Here is a 27,913-nt window from a genome sequence, read left to right on the forward strand (position 1 = left end):
ACTGCGGAATCCTCTTTCCCCAGAATAACTTTTATTTGGCTCCAATAGGTGTTGAAATTGAATAATTTGCACAGTGAATTTGAATTAGGAAATGGGCCTCTGTCTCCCCTGTGCCAGGCTGCAGTGGACACACAGTGCTGTCTCCCCTGTGCCAGGCTGCAGTGGGCACACAGTGCTGTCTCCCCTGTGCCAGGCTGCAGTGGGCACACAGTGCTGTCTCCCCTGTGCCAGGCTGCAGTGGACACACAGTGCTGTCTCCCCTGTGCCAGACTGCAGTGGACACACAGTGCTGTCTCCCCTGTGCCAGGCTGCAGTGGACACACAGTGCTGTCTCCCCTGTGCCAGGCTGCAGTGGGCACACAGTGCTGTCTCCCCTGTGCCAGGCTGCAGTGGGCACACAGTGCTGTCTCCCCTGTGCCAGACTGCAGTGGACACACAGTGCTGTCTCCCCTGTGCCAGGCTGCAGTGGGCACACAGTGCTGTCTCCCCTGTGCCAGGTTGCAGTGGGCACACAGTGCTGTCTCCCCTGTGCCAGGCTGCAGTGGACACACAGTGCTGTCTCCCCTGTGCCAGGCTGCAGTGGGCACACAGCCTCTTTTATTTTGGCAGCCAGGTCTTTTTGTGGCGACTTGTCTCAATGGAAAGGCTGTGGTCACTGAGTCTGTACTTTGTTAATGTGCGTCTTTATTTTGGGGGTTTTACTTCTTGTGAGGTACTCTAACATGGAGTAATCTCTGCCTAGAGTATGGTAAATTTCCTATTTATTTTAAAAATATTATATTTAATTTTGTTTTTTCACAGCAATTGTCAATGTATAGTTTTTTGTTGGTCTTGTGGTTTTAGTATGTTCTGTGTGTTGTGTAGGTAACTGTTCCATTGCCCTCTTTGTCTCCCTCTGTCTCTCTCTCTCCTCTCTCTGTCTTTCTCAGACAACCTCTGTCCAGACACAACATCCTAAATAAGGAAAGAAGAGGAGACACTTTGACTCTATTGATAAAAAGGCAAAGGTATTTCTTTCACTCATTTTCTGTTCACACACAGATTTCAGAAATGATTAGATAAAAGACTCAACACTGCAGCCTTTGCAAGTGCGCACACACAATCCCCCCCCCCCCCACTCCACACACACAATCCCCCCTCCACACACACAATCCCCCCCCTCCCCCCCTCCACACACACAATCCCCCCCTCACCCACTCCACACACACAATCCCCCCTCCACACACAAAATCCCCCCCCTCCCCCACTCCACACACACAATCCCCCCCCCTCCCCCACTCCACACACACAATCCCCACTCCACACACACAATCCCTCCCCACTCCACACACACAATCCCCCCTCCCCCACTCCACACACACAATCCCCCCACTCCACGCACACACTCTAACTCCCATGCTTGTACGTATTTCCACACACATACATCAGACCAACAATATAAAATATTCAATTGAAATTCTTTTAACTCTTTAGAACAGTCCTGCAGATTCTGGATAATTCTCAGAGAGACCACCAAACAAAAAAAAAACTATCACATGAAATGAGAGTTTTTCTCTTAATACTGCAGAAAATATATGGCAGATTTTTTTTTATTGTGTGTAAGTTGCAAGAATGCCTTTGGTGTCCAAAGGGTTTCAGTATGCCAATTCATTAGTGTTGGCCTGTTAGGTACACACATGTCCCCTTGTATATACTGGTCATTCCCAGAGTGTGTATGGCATTTATAAACACATCCTTAAAAGTAGGGCTGGCTATTGCTGTGGCTTATGCACACACGCACACACGCACGCACACACACACACACACACACACGCACAGACACATACACACACACACACTCATACTAAAGGGTGGCAAACAACATTACTCCACCCCTAATATCAACAGTAAAAGACTGAACTTGCCTGCCGTAGTTTATAGGGGGAGAAAGAGGGAGAGAGAGGGGGAGAGAGAGAGAGGGAGAGAGAGGGGGAGAGAGGGAGAGAGAGAGGGAGAGAGAGAGTGTGGATCTATTTTGGCAAAGAGCTCACAACCATCTGCCACATCCTATTGTGTGGCATTGCGATATTCTGGCATTAGCGCACAGTAAGATCATGGCTAGCATGTCCTTTCCCTGCCTTTCAGGAAAGAGAGAGGCAGCATTGCACTAGTGGCCTAGATATTTTAGAGCTGAGGGTTGGCCCGGGAGCTGCACCCCCCACGCCTGTGAGTTAGGCCCCGTTCCTGCTCCGCATCAGCCACCCTTCTTCCGGAAAGCACCATTCAGGGTGAAAAGAATAAGGACATTTTACACTGTTGACACCAATGAAGCCATGCAAAATCTGAGACACATTGTTTTTGATTGTATGTCATCGGCTATCAAATCACCACCTCCCCACGAGGAGAGAAGAAGAAGACACTGTGCCAGACGTGAACAGGAAAGATGAAGACTGGGTAAACAAAAGAGGAGGATCTAATAATAAACTATTGAGCCTTCAGGAAATGCTAATAAAGGAATCTGAGAAACCTAATTTAACTAGGCTACATACTTGATAGTACAGTTACACGAGACTTGAGGGGGAAATTATGATAGTAGTGACGTTTGGGTGTGATTTTGCCAAATAGGCTCCCTTCAGTCTTGTTAATTATCCCCATTTCATTTTAAAGGTTAGCTTTCACAGAAAACATACATTTACACAAAGACAGGAAAAAAACGAGAAAGTGAAAATGTGAGACATTTTGTTTCATAATGCTTTGCAACAGCCTATCATTGCGAAAGACAGCAAACCCCACTGCTGACCATGAGGGAATGGGACTCGCTGAAAAGCAGTGTGGTGATCTCACTGCTCAAATATTTCAATATTCCTTAAAAACACACTTCTGGCCCATTCTTAAAAAGATTTTCCGTTTTGCACAGTAACCTCACTCCTCAAAAGCACTCCGTGTTTTCTGTGTGCTGCGCAGCTATGAGCCATCTCTCTCCACCGTGATTGTGCTGACGGGCGCAGGTCCCCAGGGCGGGGTTTATCTCTGCATAGCCGTCCCTTCACTGCACGCTTTAATGCGGATGAGCAATCTCAGCCTTTACCACAGAGCGATAAATCCAGCCTTCGGGCGTGGGAGTGGAAGCGTAGAGAATGGTGGGGGAAGGGATTGGTTTCGCATCAGACCTTGTTTTTGTATTTGCCTGAAGGGGACAGGAAAGTATTCCTCTGCTAGCACGCGAAGGCAAGGCGAGAAAGACCGAGATGCACACACAGATCAAATCATGCTAAATTACCGAACTACGTTTGAGCACGTTTCACATTCCTTCCACGCCTTCTATGGAAATTAAATGCCGTCTACAGAACTAGAGTATTTCTGCGTTAACCTGGTTGTGTATTAAGGCATTTCTTTTTAAATTCTTGCTATTAAAGTTGGAGTTTTTAGGGAATGGGTTTTTCACTTGATTAAAATATATACATATTACAGCAAATGTTTTCACCCAGAAAGAAGATGCAGGTCTTCTAAGGCTATGACTATAGACCATGAGTACAGTTCTAGGACATTCCTGACGATTACAAATCAGTCGAAAGCAGCGGGAGTGAAACTGTTCCAACATGCCCCGACTACGAGTTTAAACAGCTCTGTGGCACGTTTCGACAGCGTCCGAAATGTCAGAAAACAGAAAAAAATACTTTGTTTCAATTTTGCATTTTACTCAATGCTTGGTGAATCCAATCCATCATCACTTGGTGAATCTATCCACATTACCGTTGACATTTTTCATCTGACAATTGTCCTGTAGAAATGGTCTATATTTTGAGCGCCCCACTTTTATCTTCTGTCTGTACTAACCGAATAATGAATATCTGGGGAGAAATGGATAAGAGCGCGTGCTAAATGGAACACAACATTCCAACGGCTGTGCTAGTTGTGTCGTTTCCTAGACACGACATTTGGTTTCCCCTACAGTTGTATTCCAGCATGGCTCGCAGTCTGTTTGCTAGTGACGTGTCAAAAGTGTACTGTCTTATAACCGACAAGACAGTGATTTAGATGACATATATTTGGAGTCTGTGGCGTCCACACATCATCAGTTAATCAAAAAATACTTTGTCGAAAAGACATCACTTTCATGTGGCTAAAACACGGATTTGTTAATAGCTCTTGATGAAGTTTTCAAATCGTCCTGCCGCTCAAATGAGAAACAGGTTGCTATAATACATATAATAATACACAACTGAAAACAAACCCATCATTCTCGCGCAAAAGCAACTATGCTAAATCCCCATGTTTCAACATCAGTTAGTTTGTGACCCGGTCTTCCCTATTCACAGTGGATCACTAGCGTCCCACTTTTACCTTCCTTGTGAATCCGCGTATCCCCGGGAGACTAATGTTGCTATAATTGCAGCACTTGCGGTAAAAGACTTTGCATGGATGCCCATTAGATATTTTATCTAAGCTAAAATAAAGCACACGAACATCAAAAAGCGAGAGCATTTTAATCCATCCAGTCGATTGTCACACAAATCAAACACACAGCAGTGTTTATCGCAACGAAATAAAATTGATTTAATTATGTGTTTACAGTACGTCGATTGTCTGTTCAGTCGTTAAATTAGCTGACGTTACCGCAGCTAGATATCAATACAGTGCAGTGAAAAAATATTTGCCCCCATGTCTTAACTTGAAGCTAATAGAGATGTAATTAGACGAACTGAAATTAGCAGTTCATACTCGAAGACCTGCCAGTTTGTCTGAATTAAACTAGACTCGTTGTGCAAAGAATAGTGGGATAAAATCCCGACACAGCGATCTGAAAGACTGGTAGCAAATTATAGGAAGCGTTTAGTTGCACTTATTGCCGCTTAAGGTGGAGCCGTTATTCATCTTACGGGGGCGAATACTTTTTCACAGGGATAACGTGGGTGTTTGACACATTTTTTCATTAAATACGTGACATGTGTTTCGTGTTTACTCGGGTTCCCTTTGTATGATATTGCATTTTGTCGCAAGACATATAATATTTGCAATAATATCATTTTCATATTATATAAATGCAAGAGGCACTGTATGCATCTGCTAAAAATGTCAAAAGATCCAGAGCACAAGTAAAATACAGCCAAACAAAACGGAATTTTAACATAATGTGGCTCGGCAGCAGTGTCACTATGGTGTAAACTCGTTGAGGCGCAGAATAACTGAACAAAGAAAAGCCTACAGTGTGGACTGGGGGGACTTCTCTGCCACTGCTGGCGTCCCTTCCTCTACTTGACGAATTATCATCCCCACCCCCAACACTTTCAGTAAGACGTTCGCGTTCGTTACGTGTCAGCGGCGATCGGTTCCCCACCTTTAAGTCACATAATAGAAACTTCCTTTAAACTTCCTGTGCCTGGGCTTCACTTTGCGAATTTCCTGGCCTTGTTTAACAAGTCCTGTGTGTGTGTGTTTGTTAATGTTTTCTTTTTTAGTAGAAATTACATTCCACAAACTTTGCCCTTCACTTAAGCTCTGCATCTCATACTAGTAATACTGCGTCTCACCCGCCTATCATGCATGCTGCTGCAGTGTACTGACCCTGGCAGACTCCATAATATGGCCTAACTGGAAAGATTGAAGACAGGCCATTTTGACAATGGAGAAAGAGTCTCAAGCTCTCAATGAAATATTTGATATTATTTTATTTTATTAGTGAGCAGGTAGTGTGCCCTACCAATGCATTTTTCATTTAATTCAGGAATATGGGGAAGGTGGAGACTGTTAGAGAGATATGTGATAACAGCATAGGAAGTGCTACATTGTGTTTTGCTGCTCATCAGCGATGCCATAACATGTTTTTTATAATGCAGATAACAGAAGCGCGACGCAGGAGACCACAGGAAGTCCTGGGGATGTGTACTGCGCTGTGCGGCTGCATCACGTCCTGCCCCAGACTGGTCTGGGATCAGCCCGCCAGCCGTGCAGCTCTGAGGCTGAGACGTGGCACAGGGAGAGGTGGGGGAGAGGGGAGGGGAAGGGGGGGGCAAAACCACACAGAACTCTCTGGAAAGAAACCTACAGCCTACTACAAAGTGCAAAAATGTTCCTTTCATACAAATAATTATTTTCAATTCCCAGATCAAAGTTTGGTATTTCATCAGCATACGGTTAGAGTTGCCAACTGAGCGTTGTCAGACCCAGGCAGATGTAGATGTAGATTCAGTACGGCCGTGTATGCGCTGCATCTCCGTATCCTGTATCTAGATCCCTGTCTGCCTGGGACTGGCAGCGCTCCGCTCCAGCCAGCAGAACACATCCACAGGTAGCACCGCTGAACCGGGAGTGATTCTGTGGTTCACAGGCAGTTTTCAGAACCGGGAGTGATTCTGTGGTTCACAGGCAGTTTTCAGAACCGGGAGTGATTCTGTGGTTCACAGGCAGTTTTCAGAACCGGGAGTGATTCTGTGGTTCACAGGCAGTTTTCAGAACCGGGAGTGATTCTGTGGTTCACAGGCTTTGGGACCCTGTGGAGAGAAGGGAAGGCCTAGCTGTGGGAATCCAGGGGGTGGGTGGGGGGGGGGAGTGGTCAGCCTCGATCCCAGTCTTCCTCATTTTAATATTCTCTTCCCAACTTCCAGAAGTTTCTTTTGCCTGGTATATAGCTGAGGAGAAAGTCGGCTGTGCTGTGAATCGACTAGACAGATAACCTGACGGAAGCTTCTGGAGGCTCTGCGGAAAAGTCAGTAAGGTAAGAGCAACTACTGCAGCCAGCCGGGCTGGCCAGGCGGCACCTCCATAAAGCCTCTAAATGGTCACGACATGGTGCTTGGATCAAGATCTAAATATAGCGAGTGGGAATTTGCCGGCTAATACAGAAATGCATGCATATGTTTAGTCTAAAAGGCATACTCTTGTGGCAGCAGAAGCTGTCCAAACTATCCCACATGCATTATACTCATCGTGTTGCCTTGTCCGGGTTCATTGTGTGTCTATTCTTGTCACTCTCAGCGTGCTGCATGATAGTCTGGGTCAGAGCAGTGACCCAAACCTCTCCGAGATGTTTACTCTACTTATCCTAACTGCTTTGCCTTGTCTAACGGTCATTCCGAGAACCGAGAATTGCAATGCCTTTTTTCCTTTTCTTTCTTCAACACCTCTAAGCAAATGCCTTTATCTGAAAGTATGGACAAAACTTTCACTGCGTTTGACCCGACAATAGAAAAGACTGCATACACAGTGCTGTATGTCTTGCTTTTCAGTTGAGGGAGTGGTTTCTGAAATCAGAGCTCTCTCTCTCCCTCTGGAATTCAGGCCCTTAGCCACTGTGGCAGTGCTTATTGGACAAAAGTTTCCCATCAATTTATTTCTGGCCAATCAGAACTGCTTGTGCATCCCTCTGCAGACGTGCATGTTTCCTCGATGTGGCACTTTTGAACATTAACTGTCTCTAAATATGGCTTCAGAAGCATGAAGACAGTCATGGGGGCACTAAGGAAGCCTTTATTACCCGTTAGTTTCTCAAGCAACGTTGACAGTTATATATTTTGCATCTTGCTCTGTGGAGATTACTCTATGCACCTCTTGTCTTTCAGAATGAAAATCACCTTCACATCACTATGAAAACCTTAACAGGTATCCCATGAAGCTGAGAATACTATAAATGACAGAAAAAGAAACACGTCTGTAAACAGTCGTAGCTGAATTTTGTATTTTGCTGTAAGCTGGGAGGACAGAGGCACGGTTTGCACGGTTCAGTCTGAGGTGGACTGATAGAATCAGTCAGGCTTGGACGACTCGTGGCTCCAGGCTGTGTGATATTCAGCCGTATCTTTGTTTTGGCTATGAGCTGGGAAGCTTGTTTAAATGTCAATAACCACACAATAGTACCAAATTATGTGTAGAACAATAACTGGGGTTTTCAATTTAAATGATCCATTGATACTTATTTTCAATACACGTCGTATATAAAACGAGGAAAGTAATAGCACTCTTCTCAATATGCTTTGTAAATGGGTTCATGCTTCAAACACGTTTTAGTGATTGTTTTATGTGCTCATACTGTTGACTTACATAAAAAAAAAAACTAACTTTCTCAGTGTTTCTAAACTGAATGTGGTTCTGAATTTGAGTATTGGGGTAAAATATCCTCTCCTAAGCAGAAACATTTTTAAATATAGTAACTCATTTTTGGTTTAGCCGTTTGGCCTCTGCATGGCTTGGGTGTGCTCCAGCGGTTGACGTGGCTCTTGGTTAAAACATCTGCTCTCCACTGGCTCCTCCCCCTGCACCCAGGCCAGACTCGCAGCCTGTAATTACACTCAGGGCTCCCTTTCAGGCAGCTAAATATACACAGGGCAGGAAGTCCGCAAAGCACTGCGCTTTCAAGTAGAAATGCTACAAAAGCTATCTCTCTAAACCCAGAGCATTTGGGGAGGAAACGCTTCAAGATCTTTGTTTTGAAGTGTATAGTAAGGAATTTAAGGATTTAAAAAAGAATACCCTTGCCAAAAGCAGCAATTATTAAGAAATTAACACTGTGCAAAATTTACAGCCGGAAGGGCAGATTAAAGAACTTCTCTCTCTTTTTCTCTGTTCTGTGTTTGTCCTTCATACTACCAGATCTCCATCTTGATTTGCGTTCATTCCCGAAAGAATGTGGGTGATAAAGATGGCAGCTCTCTGCCTGCTGGCAGCATTGGGATCGGCAGCCGGGGTGGAGAAGAAGCTGAGCAGCCATGCTGCCACCCTCGCAGACAACAGCGCCAACCTGGCGTTCAACCTCTACCAGAACATAGCCAAGGAGAAGGACCTGGAGAACATCCTCATCTCCCCCGTGGTGGTGGCCTCGTCGCTGGGCCTAGTGGCCCTGGGGGGCAAGGCCTCCACAGCCTCGCAGGTGAAGACCGTGCTCAGCGCCGGGGCGGTCAAAGACGAGCACCTGCACTCCGGCCTGGCCGAGCTGCTGACCGAGGTCAGCAACTCCACCGCCCGCAACGTCACCTGGAAGATCAGCGGCCGCCTGTACGGGCCCAGCTCCGTCAACTTCGCCGAAGACTTTGTGAAGCGCAGCAAGAAGCACTACAACTACGAGCACTCCAAGATCAACTTCCGTGACAAGCGCAGCGCCGTCAAGTCCATCAACGAGTGGGCGTCCAAGTCCACCGACGGGAAGCTGCCCGAGGTCACCAAGGACGTGGACAAGACCGACGGCGCTATGATCGTCAACGCCATGTTCTTCAAACGTGAGTAAATCCTCTCCAGTTATTTTGGGTTACGCCGCTGGGGCGGGTAGAGGGAGGGGTTTGGTCACACCCGTGTAGCTGTGGAAATGGTTGTGCAACATAACATCCAGCTATGACTTCACAGCATTGCTTGAAGTCCCCTTGTGCTTTTGATATGATGGATAATATCTCATATCTCACTTTCTGCAAAGTTCTAAATTACTTGTAGCGCTCTACGCTATATGATGTAAGGCTTGTGATACTCGAACTCTAGACCAGGGATTGTTTCAGGGGACATATTATTCTGTTGCGTGGATCAGAAAAACCTCTTTCATGTTGTGTTCAAAGGAAATGGGGTATCTCCATATTAACATTACATTCCAATCCTCACAGCTCACTGGGACCAGAAGTTTCACCACAAGATGGTGGACAACCGAGGCTTCCTCGTGACCCGGTCCTTCACTGTTTCCGTTCCCATGATGCACCGTACAGGTGAGTGTCCTCAGTGACATCATTCAAAAGCTTATAGAATAATAGCAAGGAATAATATTTTAAACAAAAATGCATGAGGAAATCTCAAGTCTCTCCCCCACCCCAACTCCAACAGCTCATAAGAGGGATTCTGTATTTTATATCAATGTATTTAAAGGAGTAACATAGAGACAATGGACCAGACCAGACTCCCCTTATCCCTCCCCTATAACTTGTGACCCATAGTTTGCGCCGCTGGCCTATAGGCAAGACAATGCATATATTTTACTTATGTTAGGTTCACTTAAATTATTTGCTTTGATGAGGTGACATTATTGATAACGTTAGCTAGTTAGCTTGATTTTATATGGACGTTATAGTTGTGCTTTCATTTTAACTTGGCTAGCTAGCTAGCAAAAATTATTATTGGATAAGTCAGTGTCCTTACCTTAGCTATTGATTGTTGATGTACTAAGTTAGCTAGCTTGTGAAAATTCACTCTTCCAAGATGAGCGTGTATCATGGAGCTACCTATTGTAACAAGCAACAATGTGTGGAAAGTCGGGGCATGGTCTGTCAATTGTTGGGAAATTTAGATTGAGAAGAATAAGTTTTAAAACACATTTAAATGATTGAATAATAAAAAAATGATGAACATTTGTTCTATTGTTGCCTAAAGACAACTGGCAAGTGTCATGTTCAACCACCATGTTGCTCTTTTCAACACTTTGCTTTACCCCACCGTTACATTTAGTCTCAGTGGGCAGATCACATTAGTAGATGCTGTAGTTATGATTGCTGGTTGATGTTTGAGCTAAGTGTTCCTTATGCTAAGAAAACGCAGTGACTCATTTGAGCCTTTTTTGGAGTTTTGGACAGCCTGAGTGAAAATGTCCTTTCCCTCGTTCCTGCAGGTCTGTTCCAGTTCCACGAGGACACCACAAACAACCTGTATGTGCTCAGCATGCCCCTGGCCCACAAGAAGTCCACCATGATCTTCATCATGCCCTACCACGTGGAGGCCCTGGACCGCCTGGAGAAGCTGCTGACACGCAAGCAGCTGGACGACTGGCTGGGCAAGATGGAGGAGAGGGCGGTGGCCGTGTCTCTGCCCAAGGTCAGCATGGAGGTCAGCCACAACCTGCAGGTGAGGAGCCGCTCCGCGTGAGCAACCAGCCGCTACGCTAGTCCCACTCATTACCTGCAGGTGTGCTAGTCTCACTCATTACCTGCAGGTGTGCTAGTCCCACTCATTACCTGCAGGTGTGCTAGTCCCACTCATTACCTGCAGGTGTGCTAGTCCCACTCATTACCTGCAGGTGTGCTAGTCCCACTCATTACCTGCAGGTGTGCTAGTCCCACTCATTACCTGCAGGTGTGCTAGTCCCACTCATTACCTGCAGGTGAGGAGCCCGCCCTGTGTGCTAGTCTCATTACGTGCAGGTGATCACCGGAAAGGGCAGTGTACAAGTGTAAAGCCTGATTCATACTCGTCGCACAACCCCCGCAACAAGAACCGTATGACCGAAATGAAAGTGTCGCACATTTCTGCATTTATACTTCGGGGAAAGTCTGCTGTTGTCTCTATGGTAACAAGATGCCCAACAGCTGATGTTTACATTTTTGAAAACACAGCGGAGCTTGGCGTAGCCTATCCCTTTCAATGGACTTTAGTGTTCCATCTGGCTGCCCAATCAACGCTGTGCAACAAAGTATGACTGTGTCTGCAACTTAACACAATTCTACAGGTGCGCGACTCTGAACAAAAGTGTCCTCCTACACTTTCAATTTAAAGTGCTTCATTTTCATCATACGACACTAAATCAGGCATATGTCAGGTAAAAAAATCGTAAACTACAAGTGAACATCTGAAAAGATCTGTGTGTGCTGCAAAAGAGTGGGCTCAGAACCAGAACCAGAACTCTCTAATATCCAAGGTCCACAGGTCGCAGGAGAGTCAGGGTCAGGGCTCACCGCTGACAGGTGGATTACCTTGCAGGACCCAGTTAATCAGCTTTAAAACCTACAGCCTGTAGTTAACTCACATAAACATCTCTGTCGTTGGAGAATTAGGTTCAGGACTTCAGTTGATGAGTCTGCAAGGTGAGCACCTGAATGCTGTGTGTTGTTATGTTATATTTAGGATGTACAACCTAATGCTGAAGCCCCTTTACAACAGAAAGGTCCGGAGTGAAATCCAGATGATATGTCATTGATTTATTGCCAACAAAAGCAAGCAATCCGGTTGGTTCTTTCAGAAACACCTTGCGGATCTGGGCCTAACCGAGGCTGTGGATAAGACCAAGGCGGACCTGTCCAACATCTCAGGTAAAAAGGACCTTTACCTGTCTAACGTCTTCCACGCCTCTGCCCTGGAGTGGGACACTGAGGGAAACCCGTTCGACACCAGCGTCTTCGGCTCTGAGAAGCTGAAGAACCCCAAGCTCTTCTATGCTGACCACCCCTTCATCTTCCTGGTGAAGGACAACAAAACCAACTCCATCCTCTTCATCGGAAGGCTCATGCGGCCCAAGGGCGATAAGATGCGCGATGAGTTATAGTCGACGGCGGGCGAAGTCACACAGTGAAATGTTCAGATTAAAGCATAGAAATATACCTTTTGTGTTTATGAGTCCACACCAAGGATGAAATGTACTATGTGGGTGTTATATTTATACTGAACATTTTGCTGGGCTGGCTTTAGTTTGTGTGTGTGACTGGAGTGGCACAGGAGCACATTCCAAAAGGCAAACTGTGGATAGCTGGATTATCTGTTAAAGGGGCACAATTCTAGAATCACATTTATTTACAGCAGGGAGTAAATTATTGTCTTAAATGTGATGGGTTCAGAAAATAAAATACCACAGAAATGTTTTCTGAATTCCAAAGAGGGAAGAAGCAATTTACTAGCAAGACATAGTCAGTACAAAATGACCATCAAGTGCCTTGTTTTCACCATTGAATGGCAGATCACATGACTGACAACATGCTTATATTAAGTATGATCTCACAAATGTTTGCCTAATTCTGAGGTCATAGTTTTTTTCAGGGGTCTGGGTGATGCAATGGTTTGGTTATTAGGTTTTTTAATGAACATCCATGGTGGTTTGTGAAATAGGTGTGTGTTTTACAGAAATATCTTTAATGTTTAAAGTCAAACGATTTATACACAAGTGTCTTGCAAGCATACATGCTGCTACCATTCACATCAGATCGCCACCCAACCCCTCACTAAATACATTCCCTTCTCTTTCACGTTTGGTTTTGCCTGCAACACCCCTGTACTGAAAGGGCTGTACTGCACTAGCCAGCCTCGCACAGAAGGCTATGTCCGTATTGAGTGTACAACTGAATCTATTATTCTCCATGTCTCCATGCCATGTCAGGTCATGTTTCTAAGTTGAGTTTTTATGCAAAATAGTTAAATTTGCTTCTGTTTTTTCAATAAAATATTTTTCAAAGGCATCGTTTCACTTGTTCTTTGAATTGTCAGTTGTTAATGCAGAGGTTGTTTTGAAGTCGAAATTCTCTTCCAGCACGGCAATAAACTATTGAATTATGAAGAGAGGCCAGTAGCGTTTAGACCAATTTCACATTTCCTAAAATTTAATCACATTTGATATCATGAATTGTATATTGTTAACAGAAACAGAAAGTATTCAGAGTTTAGAGTATTAGAGATTCCCTGGGTGAACGTTGGAGTACCACAAGGATCTGTTTTTGGTCCTTTCCTCTTTTTTCTGTACATGCTCAGCCATGGTGTTAACTACCATTGCTATTCAGGTGATATTGAACTTCACATATCTTGTAAGCCAGGTGAAGCTGTCCAGCTAGCCAAATTAGTGGCCTGTCTTAAAGACGTCAAGGCTTGGATGACAAAAATGTCCTCTTATTGAGTTCAGATAAGACAGAGATATTGGTAGTAGGTTCCAAATTGATGATAGATACATTCCTACAGCAGTAGTTGTTAACCCCATCCACTGTACCCCCTTGTGTTCAGTTGTTGATGTTATTTTTGCGTAAAACGCAAAACGGAGATGCCCGATTGTTAAAAATACTCTCCACTCACAAGAACAGCAGTTCTTGTGAGTGATTCTTATCAGCCTCTTATCAGGGCAATAAAACAGCAGGATCCCCCTCGCCACACTCACAGTTTACAACTCTCACCTCATCACAGACTCAGACAATAAAAGACATATACTAACAATCCTTGATACCATTTATCTACATCAAAAAATATACAATTCAGAAGTTGCATGAATACATGCATTGTTTTTTTCTTAGCTCACTTTTATTCTACGTCCAGCCGACATATTTCCAGTTTGGTAAAAATTCAAGTTTATTTTGCCAATTATTTGATACTGACATATTTATGGAACCAAATATCCCACTGTTTTCTGACTAACTTGAAGTGTATTTCATAATCCGTTCAGCCATTTTTGAGAAAATTATATTTTTGCTGGAACAGCAAATGCCATCTTGAACTACTTCTTATTGTTGCAGAAATCTATTGCTAGATCATTTCAGTGGCGAACTACTGTAAAACATGGCATGCTTCTTGTATGGGGTTTCCTACCCTTTCCAACAAGGCATGTGTCATATTCAGGCGATAGATAGTATCACTGCGTTCACACAGCAGAATGACTACACAGATGTGCGTAATTACAGGATTTGGATTTGCTATAGATGTAAACCTGAGGCTAACAAAGCTCTGGTTAACCTTTTTTTCCAAATAAAGTTCCATTTAAAATGTCAAATGCTAATTTGTTAGAAAGCGTCAGGTTGAGTAATCCTTTTTCGGAGAGCTTTTTGAACACTTTGGAGAGCTTTATAAAAACATATAGTATGTGAATAAAACACAAGTGAAGCTTAATTTTCTTTACATTTTGTATCAAAAAATCTGTTTTAATCGAAAAATATGCTTTTCTGACCATTCATGTGTCTGGACAAAAAGATATGCAGATGTTTTGTATTTAAAGAGTTTTGTGGACATTTGAAGAAATCTGAGCGCAGTTTTGTGAAAACGCATATGGAAATTCATTAACTGTCCATATCTGTACAAAAGTTGACATCAAGTTTATGCACAAATATAGAGAAGTTAAAAACCCAATAACTAAAAGAAGTTATAGGGTGATCCTTGATCTAGAAATTTAGATATTCAGTGCTAAACTATTAAAATATAAGACGTTTGGATAATTGTTTTGTATCTTGGTGTAACTTTTGTGTACACTGTATGTATATGCGCTGAAAGTTTATTTACCTGTGTATGTATACCTGTGTATGTATACCTGTGTTTCATCAGTTTTTTGCCAGATTGTAATGTGCTTGTCTCTTACTCTCCAACGTTCAACCTGTTTTGTGTTCCCTTACCTTCACCTGTTGGATTCTGATTCTGAGTTGGTTTTTATCTGCCATTGCTGAATTCTTGATTCCTGACTGGCCTTTTGGATTGTGATTTCTGGATTACCCTCTGTACCTTATCAGACTGGCCTTTGGTCCTGCCTGGCTCTGAATGAAAGCATCTATTCGACGAATTTCCTGGTGGTTCATTGGTCCTGACAGTGCTGTGGTCAGATGAGATCAACGTTTAATGTTTAGTTCAGATACAGTATCTGTATTTTTGCCATTGAAACAGAGACGCATAATAGGAAAGGCACCTCATACCCACGGTGACATATGCTAGTGGGTCAGTGCTGGTTTTTGGGCTGAGATCCAGGGGCACTGGTTAAGATGAATGGTTTAATGGATTCCACCAAGTATCAGGTAACTTTGTTTGAAAATGTGGTTGCCTCTGCCAGAGTCTTGGCTGTAGGTGGATTTTCCATCAAGACAATTATCCAAATCATACCACAATATCCGCACAGAAGTGGTTCAGTGACAACAAATTCAATGTTCTGTAATGGCCGACCTTGGCACTGGACCTCAATCCAACTGATAACCTGTAGGCTGAACTGAAGACGGCAGTTGATAAACACAAACCCACAAATGTGAAGGATCTTCAGAGGAATGGTACAAAATCCCTCCAAATGTGTTCCTTAATCTTGTCAAGTATTACAGGAAAAGACTCCTTGCTGTTATCCTTGCAAGAGGTTGATGCACCAAGAAATAAACCAGAGGTGCCAATAAATATGAAACCTTTATTTTGGTAAAATTAATTTTTTAATGAAATGTATGATTTTCATTGATTCCATTGAAAAATGGATACAAATAAAGCACAGTACTCTTCACATGTTGCTACTTTGAGTTTATATTGTTCATTTCTTTAAAGGTATAACAGTCAGGGGTGCCAATAATTCTGGAGCCCACTGTATATTATCTTCATCTCATTTCCAAACAATATAATGTACATATGGCTGCCATTCACCTCTGCTAGATGACAGTTAACAATGTCATTTTATAAGTGTCATTCATTTTTGTGATAAAGATGTGATTTATAAATCATGTTTATCTGTGGAAAAATTAAAACAAGCTTTTCAAGTAAATTATTGATATTTATTTATTTATTTATTCATTCATTCATAATGCCTTTCATGCATGATTGCAATACAAAGTGCTACATATAAAAAACAATAAAAATAGTAAAACATCAATAATAAATCACATCAGGAAAATATCACTAATAAAAACAATAGTATTCATTAAAAAAAACAAGTAAAATAAATAACGTCAATGTAAAATCAGTGAAATGAAAATAAAGAATTAATAATTAAATTAAAGCTAAGAGGGGGGTCTGGTTGGAGCGGTCCATGAGCTCAAAGCGGGGGTTCAGTCGGAGCGGTCCATGAGCTCAGAGCAGGGGTTCAGTTGGAGCGGTCCATGAGCTCAGAGCGGGGGTCCGGTTGGGGCGGTCCATGAGCTCAGAGCGGGGGTTGGGCAGATGCCCCAGGAGTTGTTTTTTCTTATTATAAGGATGGAACTTAACCATGCTGATACATGTTATGGGTGTGAATAATCCTTCTGACAATGGGTAATTTGGAATGTCTGAATATACAGTCATTGTATTCTCTAAAATTTCAAATTTTTCTCTGTGATTTTCTAGGTTGATAATATTGATGCATTCATTCTTGTTCAAGACAAAGCATGGGGTGCAGAGACTACCGTATAGGCCCCTGGCCCCCCGCCTAGACCTCACGGTTTTCTCACAGTTTAGACAGGAATCAAGTGGGGGGTATTCGAGGTTGCAGGTGTTAAATAACCTCTTCTTATCTCCAAAGGCAAACAAAGTATTCACTATATGATTACAATACCCTCCTAATTCTATGGGATTACTGGGTGTATCTGTTCCGTTTGCGAACCCCTCTTTTAGGGCTGTCACTGGGAATTGTGATTCACTGGCTTCCACTTGTTCTTTTTCCACAATCCATTTCCGGTTTTATTCTGCAAGAGATCAAATACAATTTTTCTTTATTTTATATTATTTTTCCATCCTACCTCTACCAGAATATATTATAAGTTTTTCCATGCGCTTTTGATTATCTATATTCCCTAGGAACTTAATTCTTTTATATATTTACACTGTTTCGATTAGGCCCGGTGGACAATTTAGGGGATTATTATTATTATTACTTTTCTTATGGACACACACTACGAGATTTCTCTTTTCATTGTGAGAATGGTTATTTATTAACCAGCAGGATTTTTCCAATCAATCTTAAACGTCCAACGGATCAAGTTACATCTCTGTTGGAGGCATGGATTTATGTATACGGTTTGCTGGTTTGGTGAAGGAGGCCATGCAACTATTCTTACACGGGACACCTCTCTTTGGAGTTTAGTCTTGAATTTGTAACTTTAGTGTGAGGACTCCTGTGAATCCCCTCCTTTGTTTGGAGGCCCTAGGCCTCAGGTGTCAGTTTTGATACTTTTGGTACACAAGATATATAAATCATTCTCTGGGCTCCTGCCCCTACATTTTTGATTCACAAGTATCTGCATTTCCATGGACATACAACTGAGGACTGTTATTATTTGTGACCCATCGAACATAAGCATGATCAGGTATATCATTTATATTATTTCTTAATACCTGCCTATTAAAAAAATTAGAATTTAGATACCCCACAGCCAATGCATGTTGTATTAATACTAGCCACTTAGTAAATTTGTTTGTAACAATTTTTACTCCTAATGAGTTTAATTACTGTTACTATGTTACCAAGATTCAAATCAAGAGCTCGGAGGAGGGAACTCACCATGGATAGAGCTAACGGTATTGCTTCACCGTTATCCCGCACTCCCAGATTTCCTTCCCCTGATAAATTCCCGGTTTGGCTCATGGTTTCACAGGAACTGTTCCAAGTTGCCATTATTCTTGTATGCTTGCTTCAGTTGTTTTTCTGCTGTGACTTGTGTCTCTGACTGTTCCAGGCTTTATACCTTATCTGTTTGTGTTTTGGGTAGCCATTTTGGTTTTTGAGGTCAGTATCCTTCACCCCTCTATCTTTTCCTTATGTCTATCTTAGGCCTCCCTTAACAGTTAGTGATTTCTTGCCGGGGTCGTCGGGTCAAGATTTCAGCAAAAGTACGCTGATGCTCATGCTCTTGTTTTTGAGACTCGAGCTTGTGATATGCATACTGTTGTCTATGACGCCTGCACCTTAAGCATACAAAAATGACATATATTATTCCTATGATTAATATTCCAACCCCTATAACCCATACCCAGGGCCCAAACAGGGATTTAATAGTGTCCCATCCCCAGGACATGATAGTAGAGGTGGTTTCTTTAAACGTATCTACTCCATTATTCACTCCTTGTTTAACTCCTGTCCAGATTGCTCTGATCACACTAGAGAACCCTCCTCTCCCTATAAAAATACGTTTACTTGTATTGCTATAAAGAGTTAAGTTTCTCATCCACTTATATCCTTCGTATACATGTCCTGCATTAATCATCTCCTTCCAAGCTTTCCATACCAGACGCAAGTCGTCTCGAAGGTCATTCTAAGATCCCACTCTAAGGTCTAAAAGCTTATTCCTTATATATCTTTTTTGCATACAAAAGTGTGTCATGGTGGGAGGTTATTCCCGTGGTGACCGCTAGAGGGCCTGGGATCATTGTTATCACCTGTTCCTCATTTGCATTAGGGGAATGACCTCCCAGCTGTGTATTTAAGGCCAGTTTGTATGAGCCTCAGTGCTTTTGTGTTACTGTTCGCTCTAACATCAAGCCGGTAAATGCACACGGTAGACTCGAGGTTTGAGTCAGGTACTGTGCAGGTGTGTGTTCACTGATCGAAACTTCCTAACAAATTATTCTAAAAGGTAGGAAGGCGTTTGGTGTGGTTTTACTGACGCCTTCCCTAAGGGTTTATTTTCTTCTTTTATTTTGGGCTCGTGTGAGCCGGCGGTAGAGGGACGTTGTCCCCGGTAAATGTATTTTGGTTTGTGTTTATTCCTGAGCTGCGCCTCATGGTTTTTGTTTAGCCTACGCTGTTTTTGGCTAGGTTGTATTTTTATTTCATTGCCCCTGATTGGGCACTCTCTGTGCTCGTTATTCGGCACAGTTACTGGTCGGCACACTCGCCCTGTTCTCAAAGGGTCGTTTTATTTTCTTCAGCCATTTTGGGCTCCTTTTCTGTTTTCCCTATTAAGAATCGCCTTCGGGTTTGTTTTTGTTTCTCCCCCCTGTTACGGGAGTTATTCTCATTTTTTTGTCCCACTTATCCCTGTACTCCGCCCCTGGCATCTAGGAGGGGTTTTATTTAGTCGCACTTGGTCCTCCGCTCCAACCCCACCCTGATAGAACACAAAAGCCAAACTGGAGAGACCAGCGACTTATACAGGAATGAATGTGGGAGACTCCCCGCTGGAAGCGGTGGTCGCCGCTCAGCAGGCTGCTTTAGGTAGGCAGGAACAGGCGCTGCAGGTGCTGCATGCACAGCAGGCTGCTACCACCGAGCAGCAAACACGGGTGTTCCAACGTCAGGATGAGATCCTGGCCAGATTAGGCAGGTAGCAGGATGTGCTGCTGGAGCTCGCTGATAGTTTTCGGCATTTAGCAAGCGAGTTCCGCTCTACACAGGGACTAGCACTATCTCCTGACTCCTCCCAACCACCTACTCTCCCTCAACCGACGGTGTCCTCTTACCAACCCATTACACCAGTGGTCAGGGAGCCCAAATTGCAGTTGCCGTTACGGTATGGGGGGGAGGCGGGTAAATGCAGGGGGTTCTTATCCCAGTGCCTGATATTTTTCAAAGCACAGCCCTCACGGTTTTCCACTGAAGACGCTCGAGTAGCGTTTATTCTGTCGCTTCTAACCGATAAGGCTCTGGCCTGGGCAGACCCGCTGATTAGGGCACAATCCCCAAAAATGGACAACTCTCAAGTCCTCATTCAAGAAATGACCAGGGTCTTCGACCACAATATCACGGGCAAGGAGGCGGCGGCTCGCCTAACTTGGATGAGGCAGGGAACGCAGAGTGTCGCGGAATTCTCCGTGGCGTTTCAGGCTCTGGCAGGGGAGACGGGGTGGGCGGATGAGCCTCTCATGACACTATTTACAGGCGCCTTGTCAGACCCCGTCAGGGACGCACTGGCCATGGTAGAGTCACCAGGGGATTTAGGCTCGCTAATATCTACCGCTATCCGGATCGATAACCGGGTACGGGAATGCGAGAGAGAGAGAGCCGGCAGATCAGGCGGGATAAAACGGCCGGTTTTAACTAGCCTGGGCAGAGGTATTGTGGCAGAGGAGAAACAGGGGGCACACCAGGCAGAGGGGTCCATGCAGCTGGATGGGACTATGCTGGCGCGGCCCAAGAGGCGCCTCGGTCCGTGCTACTTTTGCAAAAGAACAGGGCATTTAGTTAAAAACTGTCCAGACCTAAAAGTAAAAGGGCAGTCCCACTAGCGGAGCGGAAGTCGCTAGTGGGACCGGCCGAGGGTTTTAACTTTCGCACTACTATGCCCGTCGAATTGACGTGGAGAGGGGGCGTGGTGGAGGCTGAGGCTTTTATCGATTCAGGGTCGGTGGATAATTTTATGGACCGTCAGTGGGCTGAACAAAAGAAATTGCCGGTTCGGTCTATGCCACAGCCCCAGCCTATCACGGCTCTCGACGGTCGTCCCTTGGGGAGCGGGGTAGTCCGCCACAAGACCGAGAGGGTTACGATGCGGATCCCGTTTCGGGGCCACCAGGAGCGGATTTATTTTTATCTGGTTGAATCTCCAGCTTATCCGGTAGTCTTAGGGCACGTATGGCTCGTAAAACATCAGCCATCCATCAACTGGCGTAATCGGAGCAATCCGGTCTCTCGGTGGGGTCCGCACTGCACCACTCATTCTGATCAGAGGCATTCGTCCTCGACTCCTCCCAGAGAGACTGACGTAGGGTCCGATTTGGACGAGGAGGAGGCTGGGGAGCCCCTGGGCCCTAATTCCAGTGGCCCGGAGGAGCAGGAGGCGAGTCTAGAATGGGACTCAGTCTATGATTGGGAGCGTCCTATTGACGAATGGGAGGGCAGTGAGGGAATTGACTGGGACACACAGTCTGGGAGTCTTTTCCAGACTACAGGCAGTGAGGGTGAGAGTCGGATGGTAGGGGCTATTGAGTTCCCATTGCCCAATAACGTCCCAAGGGAATATAACAGGTTATCTGAGGTATTCAGCAAACAGAGGGCGACCACACTACCTCCACACCGGTCGTACGACTGTGCGATCGACCTGTATCCGGGGACAGTCCCACCTCGTGGTTCGCTTTATTCTCTGTCTGTGCCAGAAAGCAGAGCCATGAAGGAGTACATTCATGAGGCTTTAGCCAGCGGGTTTATAAGACCATCCTCGTCACCAGCGGGAGCAGGGTTTTTTTTTGTTAAAAAGAAAGACGGGAGCTTAAGGCCCTGCATTGACTATCGAGGGCTTAATGCTATCACAATAAAAAATAGATATCCCCTGCCACTTATGAACTCAGCATTCGAGCGCTTACAAACGGCGTCGGTATTCACTAAGCTGGACCTCAGGAATGCGTACAACTTAGTGCGTATAAAGGAGGGTGATGAGTGGAAAACTGTGTTTAAGTGCGTTTTTCACGCAAATTCCGTTTTTTTCCTGGGGTTCATTGTGTCGGCTGGTAAAACGGAGATGGACCCGTAGAAAATCGACGCCGTAAAAAACTGGCCAACGCCGGAGTCTGTTAAGCAGGTGCAGAGGTTCCTGGGGTTCGCAAATTTTTACCGGCGTTTCATTCGTAATTTTAGTACTGTGGTCGCCCCCATTACCGGGCTCACTAAGAAGAGTGCGACGGCGCGATTTGTGTGGACTCCGCGGGCAGAGGCAGCGTTTGTGGAATTGAAAAGGAGGTTCTGCTCGGAACCTATACTTATAACACCTAACCCGTCACTGCCCTTTATTGTTGAAGTAGACGCTTCTGAGCTGGGGGTGGGGGCCATTCTCTCACAGCGGTCACCAAGCGACCAAAAGGTTCATCCCTGCGCATATTTCTCCCGGTCGCTGTCCCAGGCCGAGAGGAATTATGACGTTGGGGACAAGGAATTATTGGCTGTAAAATTAGCCTCCGCTCCAACCCCACCCTGATAAAGTGTACCTTTTTGATAAGAAATGTCCCCAGTATTTCAAGCGGGAAGACATTTATCTCTTATGTAACTTGTTTTTTAATGACCATATTCATTATTTCTGTTTTTCCAACTGTCATTTTCTCATACTGAAATTTCCCCAATACTTTATCTCATGTGCCCCTCCGGTTTGGGAATTTCCACCATCTTAATATACGAGTGGAAAAACACTAGCTCTTATGTAATTTTTTAATGAACCTATTCATCACTGGTATTTGTCTCCCTGTCATAATCTCTCCTTGGACTCTCTCCAAACTTTGACTTCATACAAGCCAGAAGTTAGTGCCCTCCACCATCTCAACACACTCTTCAGGTGCCCATCTCTTAAGGGATCTACAAAGGACATCCAGCCAATAGCTGAGTGTAAATCATCCCCCAACTTCTTCTATAGTCAGTCCTTTGAATCTCCATCCATCCATCCATTATCTGAACCCGCTTATCCTGAACAGGGTCGCAGGGGGGCTGGAGCCTATCCCAGCATACATTGGGCGAAAGGCAGGAATACACCCTGGACAGGTCGCCAGTCCATCCAGGGCACACACACCATTCACTCACACACTCATACCTACGGGCAATTTAGACTCTCCAATCAGCCTAACATGCATGTCTTTGGACTGTGGGAGGAAACCGGAGTACCCGGAGGAAACCCACGCAGACACGGGGAGAACATGCAAACTCCGCACAGAGAGGCCCCGGCCAACGGGGATTCGAACCCAGGACCTCCTTGCTGTGAGGCGGCAGTGCTACCCACTGCACCATCCGTGCCACGTCCTTTGAATCTATCCGATAAATTATTTGTGCTATAATCAGGGAGGCCCTTGAAGCCTCTTAATATTCTTCCGGTATTGACATCCCTTCCGTTTTCCTTATTTATTTATTTTTTTCTTTAGCCAGGCATTGTGCCCCTCCCCTGTAGGGTTGGGGTATTCTCAGTCAGAACTTTAACCTTGCTCCTTAAAACCCTAAATCTAAGTCCCCCGACTTCAGACTCCTCTACTGACAAGTATGGCTGCTCATTATCTGTGAACCACATCGATGGCGTGTGCGAGGGGTTAACAATGCATTCCTTCTTAACCCATCCCACGTCAATCTCTCATCAGGGGGGCCTAGGGCCGGGTCCTCGACACAAGCATGAGCTAAAGAGGGCTGCAATACAGGCCGAAACACGCATGAGCTAAAGAGGGCTGCAATACAGGCCGAAACAAGCATGAGCTAAAGAGGGCTGCAATACAGGCCTGGCAGAGCATCACCAGAGTAGACAACCAGCAACTGGTGACTGGTCCATGAATCGCAGACTTCAAGCAAACATTGCATGCAAAGGACATGTGACGAAATACTGAACATGACGACTTTCATTTACATAATATTGCTGTGTCCCAAACGTTATGGCGCCCTGAAATGGGTGGACTATGTATAAACACTCCTGGAATTTCTACACGGTGAAACAAAAATTTATAAAAAATGCCCTTTATTAAAATCTGACAATATGTATATACCAAAGTCATTTTTTATTACAAATCTCAAATTGTGGAGTACAGAGGCAAATGAAAAAATAATTGGTGTTTGTCCCAAACATTATGGAGGGGACTTTATCTATATAATAAGGTGCTTATAAGTTCATCAAAGTACAGTAATTAAACATACATAAACAGGCACACACACTGAAATCATTGATCCTCCAGATAAACAGACATTGTATTTGGACAGAAATAGCACACAGCGTTTGTGTGGTTTTTACACAGTTCACTTCAGTATCTTGGGGAGCCATTCTACAAAAATGTACCATTGCCTCCCAATGGCAATGCTCTGTAACTTTTAATGAACAATTAATAAACAATATTGAACTTTATAGAATTTTAAACACTTTTCAATGCTGTTTATCTTGTGCAAATCAATTTGGTCCTAGAATAGATTTCAACTAGCTATTAAGTCCAAAATGCAAACTGTTAAATAAAAGCTTCAAAAGACTTTTCTTGACTCAAATATGTTTCAGTCATGTTTTATGAAATGTAAAAATCCCCATAATTTCATATCTAGTCATGGCCCCAGGTCATTGTCAACCTTACTCCTGAAAATAAATAAATAAAATAAATACCCATATTAAAAATGGACCATTCCATAAGTCACTTATCCTCAGAGGTGCCGGTTTCCGCAAAAAATCATTTGAAAGGTCATTGGGATCTCTCCAGACCAGAGGCCAGAAAATAAATGACACCACATCTGTATAGGGCAGAAGTTTAGATCATCCCATGTGTCATAATAAGAGCATATGCATCCTCTGACCACCACCTAGTCCTGGCTAAGCTAAAGCTTAAATTTAAGGGCGTCAAAAAACACAAGAACACAGTCCAACATGGACCTTCTCAAAGACAAAGTAGCAAGGTTCCAGGCCCAAAAAAAGATTCCAGGCCATTCAAGACCTAGACAAAGACCAAAACCTCCAAAACCACTGGAAACATGTGATGGAGGCATGGGGGCTTTGAGCATATCATGGAGAGGAAGAATAAACAGCAAAAAGAATGGATATCTCCTGCATCTTTGAGGAAAGTTCAGGTTCAGGCAAGACAAGATTTAAAAGGAACCTTAAACTACAGCTTAACCCAGGAAGAAAAATCTACAGCACAGAAAGTATGCAGAGAACAGTATGCAGAGACACATAGAACAGTATGCAGAGACACAGAGAACAGTATGCAGAGACACATAGAACAGTATGCAGAGACACATAGAACAGCATGCAGAGACACATAGAACAGTATGCAGAGACACATAGAACAGTATGCAGAGACACATAGAACAGTATGCAGAGACACATAGAAGAGTATGCAGAGACACATAGAACAGTATGCAGAGACACATAGAACAGTATGCAGAGACACATAGAACAGTATGCAGAGACACATAGAACAGCATGCAGAGACACATAGAACAGCATGCAGAGACACATAGAACAGTATGCAGAGACACATAGAACAGTATGCAGAGACACATAGAACAGTATGCAGAGACACATAGAACAGCATGCAGAGACACATAGAACAGTATGCAGAGACACATAGAACAGTATGCAGACACACATAGAACAGTATGCAGAGACACATAGAACAGTATGCAGAGACACATAGAACAGTATGCATAGAACAGTATGCAGACACGCATAGAACAGTATGCAGACACACATAGAACAGTATGCAGAGACACATAGAACAGTATGCAGACACACCTAGAACAGTATGCAGAGACACATAGAACAGTATGCAGAGACACATAGAACAGTATGCAGACACACATAGAACAGTATGCAGACACACATAGTACAGTATGCAGAGACACACAGAACAGTATGCAGACACACATAGAACAGTATGCAGAGACACATAGAACAGTATGCAGACACACATAGAACAGTATGCAGAGACACATAGAACAGTATGCAGACACACATAGAACAGTATGCAGAGACACATAGAACAGTATGCAGAGACACATAGAACAGTATGCAGACACACATAGAACAGTATGCAGACACACATAGAACAGTTGGAAGTAGCATTCAAGCACACAAGTGGAGATTTGTGGACAACCTTGGCATGTGAGCAGAGGCAGAGGCAGCAGCAGCATCAGAGAGAAAAATGAAACAGCTCTATACACTAATACTTTTAAGAAGCTACCAGAGCAACATGAACAACAAGAGAAGCCGATTAAAGATAAAAATGGAAGGACACTCCCCACACAAAATGACACTCCCCACACAACTGAAAAGATGGGCAGAGCACTTTTACCAGATACTGAACGGGGCCAGCTCCTGAGCCCACACCTGAAATCTCACCAGCGGAAACAGCCAAAGCAAGGAGGAGATCCACAGAGCTATCCATCTCCTGAACAGCAGCAAAGTGCCCGGCCCAGAACTGAACACTTCCACTGACACTGTTTGCCCTGAACACCTCCACTGACACAGTTTATCCTGAACACCTCCACTGACACTGTTTGCCCTGAACACCTCCACTGACACTGTTTGTCCTGAACACCTCCACTGACACTGTTTATCCTGAACACCTCCACTGACACTGTTTGTCCTGAACACCTCCACTGACACTGTTTATCCTGAACACCTCCACTGACACTGTTTGTCCTGAACACCTCCACTGACACTGTTTGCCCTGAACACTTCCACTGACATTGTTTGTCCTGAACACCTCCACTGACACTGTTTGTCCTGAACACCTCCACTGACACTGTTTGTCCTGAACACCTCCACTGACACTGTTTGCCCTGAACACCTCCACTGACACTGTTTGCCCTGAACACCTCCACTGACACTGTTTGCCCTGAACACTTCCACTGACATTGTTTGTCCTGAACACCTCCACTGACACTGTTTGTCCTGAATACCTCCACTGACACTGTTTGTCCTGAACACCTCCACTGACACTGTTTGTCCTGAACACCTCCACTGACACTGTTTGTCCTGAACACCTCCACTGACACTGTTTGTCCTGAACACCTCCACTGACACTGTTTGTCCTGAACACCTCCACTGACACTGTTTGCCCTGAACACCTCCACTGACACTGTTTGCCCTGAACACCTCCACTGACACTGTTTGCCCTGAACACCTCCACTGACACTGTTTGTCCTGAACACCTCCACTGGCACTGTTTGTCCTGAACACCTCCACTGACACTGTTTGCCCTGAACACCTCCACTGACACGGTTTGGCATATTCAACAAATTACGGTAGGAGGACAAATTCCTGCAGGACTGAAAAACGGGAGATTAGTAAATATAAAAGGCCCCTTATTCTGAGTGTATTGGTAAAGAATACAGTGCAGTGCATACCGCAAGTATTTGGACAGTGACATATTTTCTGGTTGCTTTAGCTCTGTATTTATAATTGGGCAAATTAATACAAACTGAAGTAAAGTCATCATATTCAATATTTCTTTGCAAATCCTTTAAAATCAATGAGTGCCTGAAGTCCTCAATCCAATGACATCAGCAGCCACTGGGTGTCTTCCCTGGTGATGCTCTGCCAGGCCTGTACTGCAGCCCTCTTCAGCTCCTGCTTATTTTGGGGGCTATTTAAATCAGCAAGTGAATCACCCGACCTCAATTCCATTCCACTTTTTGGGAAGACATGTTTCACCAATACTGACCTGCACACATTGTGCAGAATTCTACATTTAAAGGCTTGGTATAACCAAAACCCTTGCTCCATTACAGACTGCTAATAAACCATTAAGCCAAAATTGCAATTAACAGCAGTCTATTGCAGTCTCAGTGCCTTCAGCAGCCTAATGCAGTCTCAGTGCTTTCAGCAGCCTAATGCAGTCTTAGTGCCTTCAGCAGCCTAATGCAGCCTAATGCAGTCTCAGTGCCTCCAGCAGCCTAATGCAGCCTAATGCAGTTTCAGTGCCTTCAGCAGCCTAATGCAGTCTCAGTCCCTTCAGCAGCCTAATGCAGCCTAATGCAGTCTCAGTGCCTCCAGCAGCCTAATGCAGCCTAATGCAGTCTCAGTGCCTCCAGCAGCCTAATGCAGTCTCAGTGCCTCCAGCAGCCTAATGCAGCCTAATGCAGTCTCAGTGCCTTCAGCAGCCTAATGCAGCCTAATGCAGTCTCAGTGCCTCCAGCAGCCTAATGCAGCCTAATGCAGTTTCAGTGCCTTCAGCAGCCTAATGCAGTCTCAGTCCCTTCAGCAGCCTA

At 44.4% G+C, this 27,913-nt stretch overlaps 1 protein-coding gene across 2 annotated transcripts; it reads left to right on the forward strand.

Moving 5' to 3' along the window:
• Window positions 1-6,567: 6,567 nt before the first annotated feature.
• Window positions 6,568-13,103, forward strand: serpinh1b (serpin peptidase inhibitor, clade H (heat shock protein 47), member 1b). Of its 2 annotated transcripts, XM_061218197.1 has the most exons (6): window positions 6,592-6,694; window positions 7,539-7,578; window positions 8,566-9,188; window positions 9,561-9,659; window positions 10,553-10,785; window positions 11,897-13,103. In XM_061218197.1, the coding sequence occupies exons 3-6, from the start codon at window positions 8,600-8,602 to the stop codon at window positions 12,197-12,199; spliced, it is 1,224 nt and encodes a 407-aa protein (XP_061074181.1). In that variant the 5' UTR covers window positions 6,592-6,694; window positions 7,539-7,578; window positions 8,566-8,599; the 3' UTR covers window positions 12,200-13,103. The 2 variants fall into 2 exon arrangements, with proteins under 2 accessions (XP_061074180.1, XP_061074181.1); XM_061218196.1 differs by lacking the exon at window positions 7,539-7,578 and having other exon boundaries at window positions 6,568-6,694.
• Window positions 13,104-27,913: the final 14,810 nt, after the last annotated feature.

Source organism: Conger conger, chromosome 13 (genome assembly GCF_963514075.1).
Source record: "Conger conger chromosome 13, fConCon1.1, whole genome shotgun sequence".
In the NCBI taxonomy this organism is placed as follows: domain Eukaryota; kingdom Metazoa; phylum Chordata; class Actinopteri; order Anguilliformes; family Congridae; genus Conger; species Conger conger.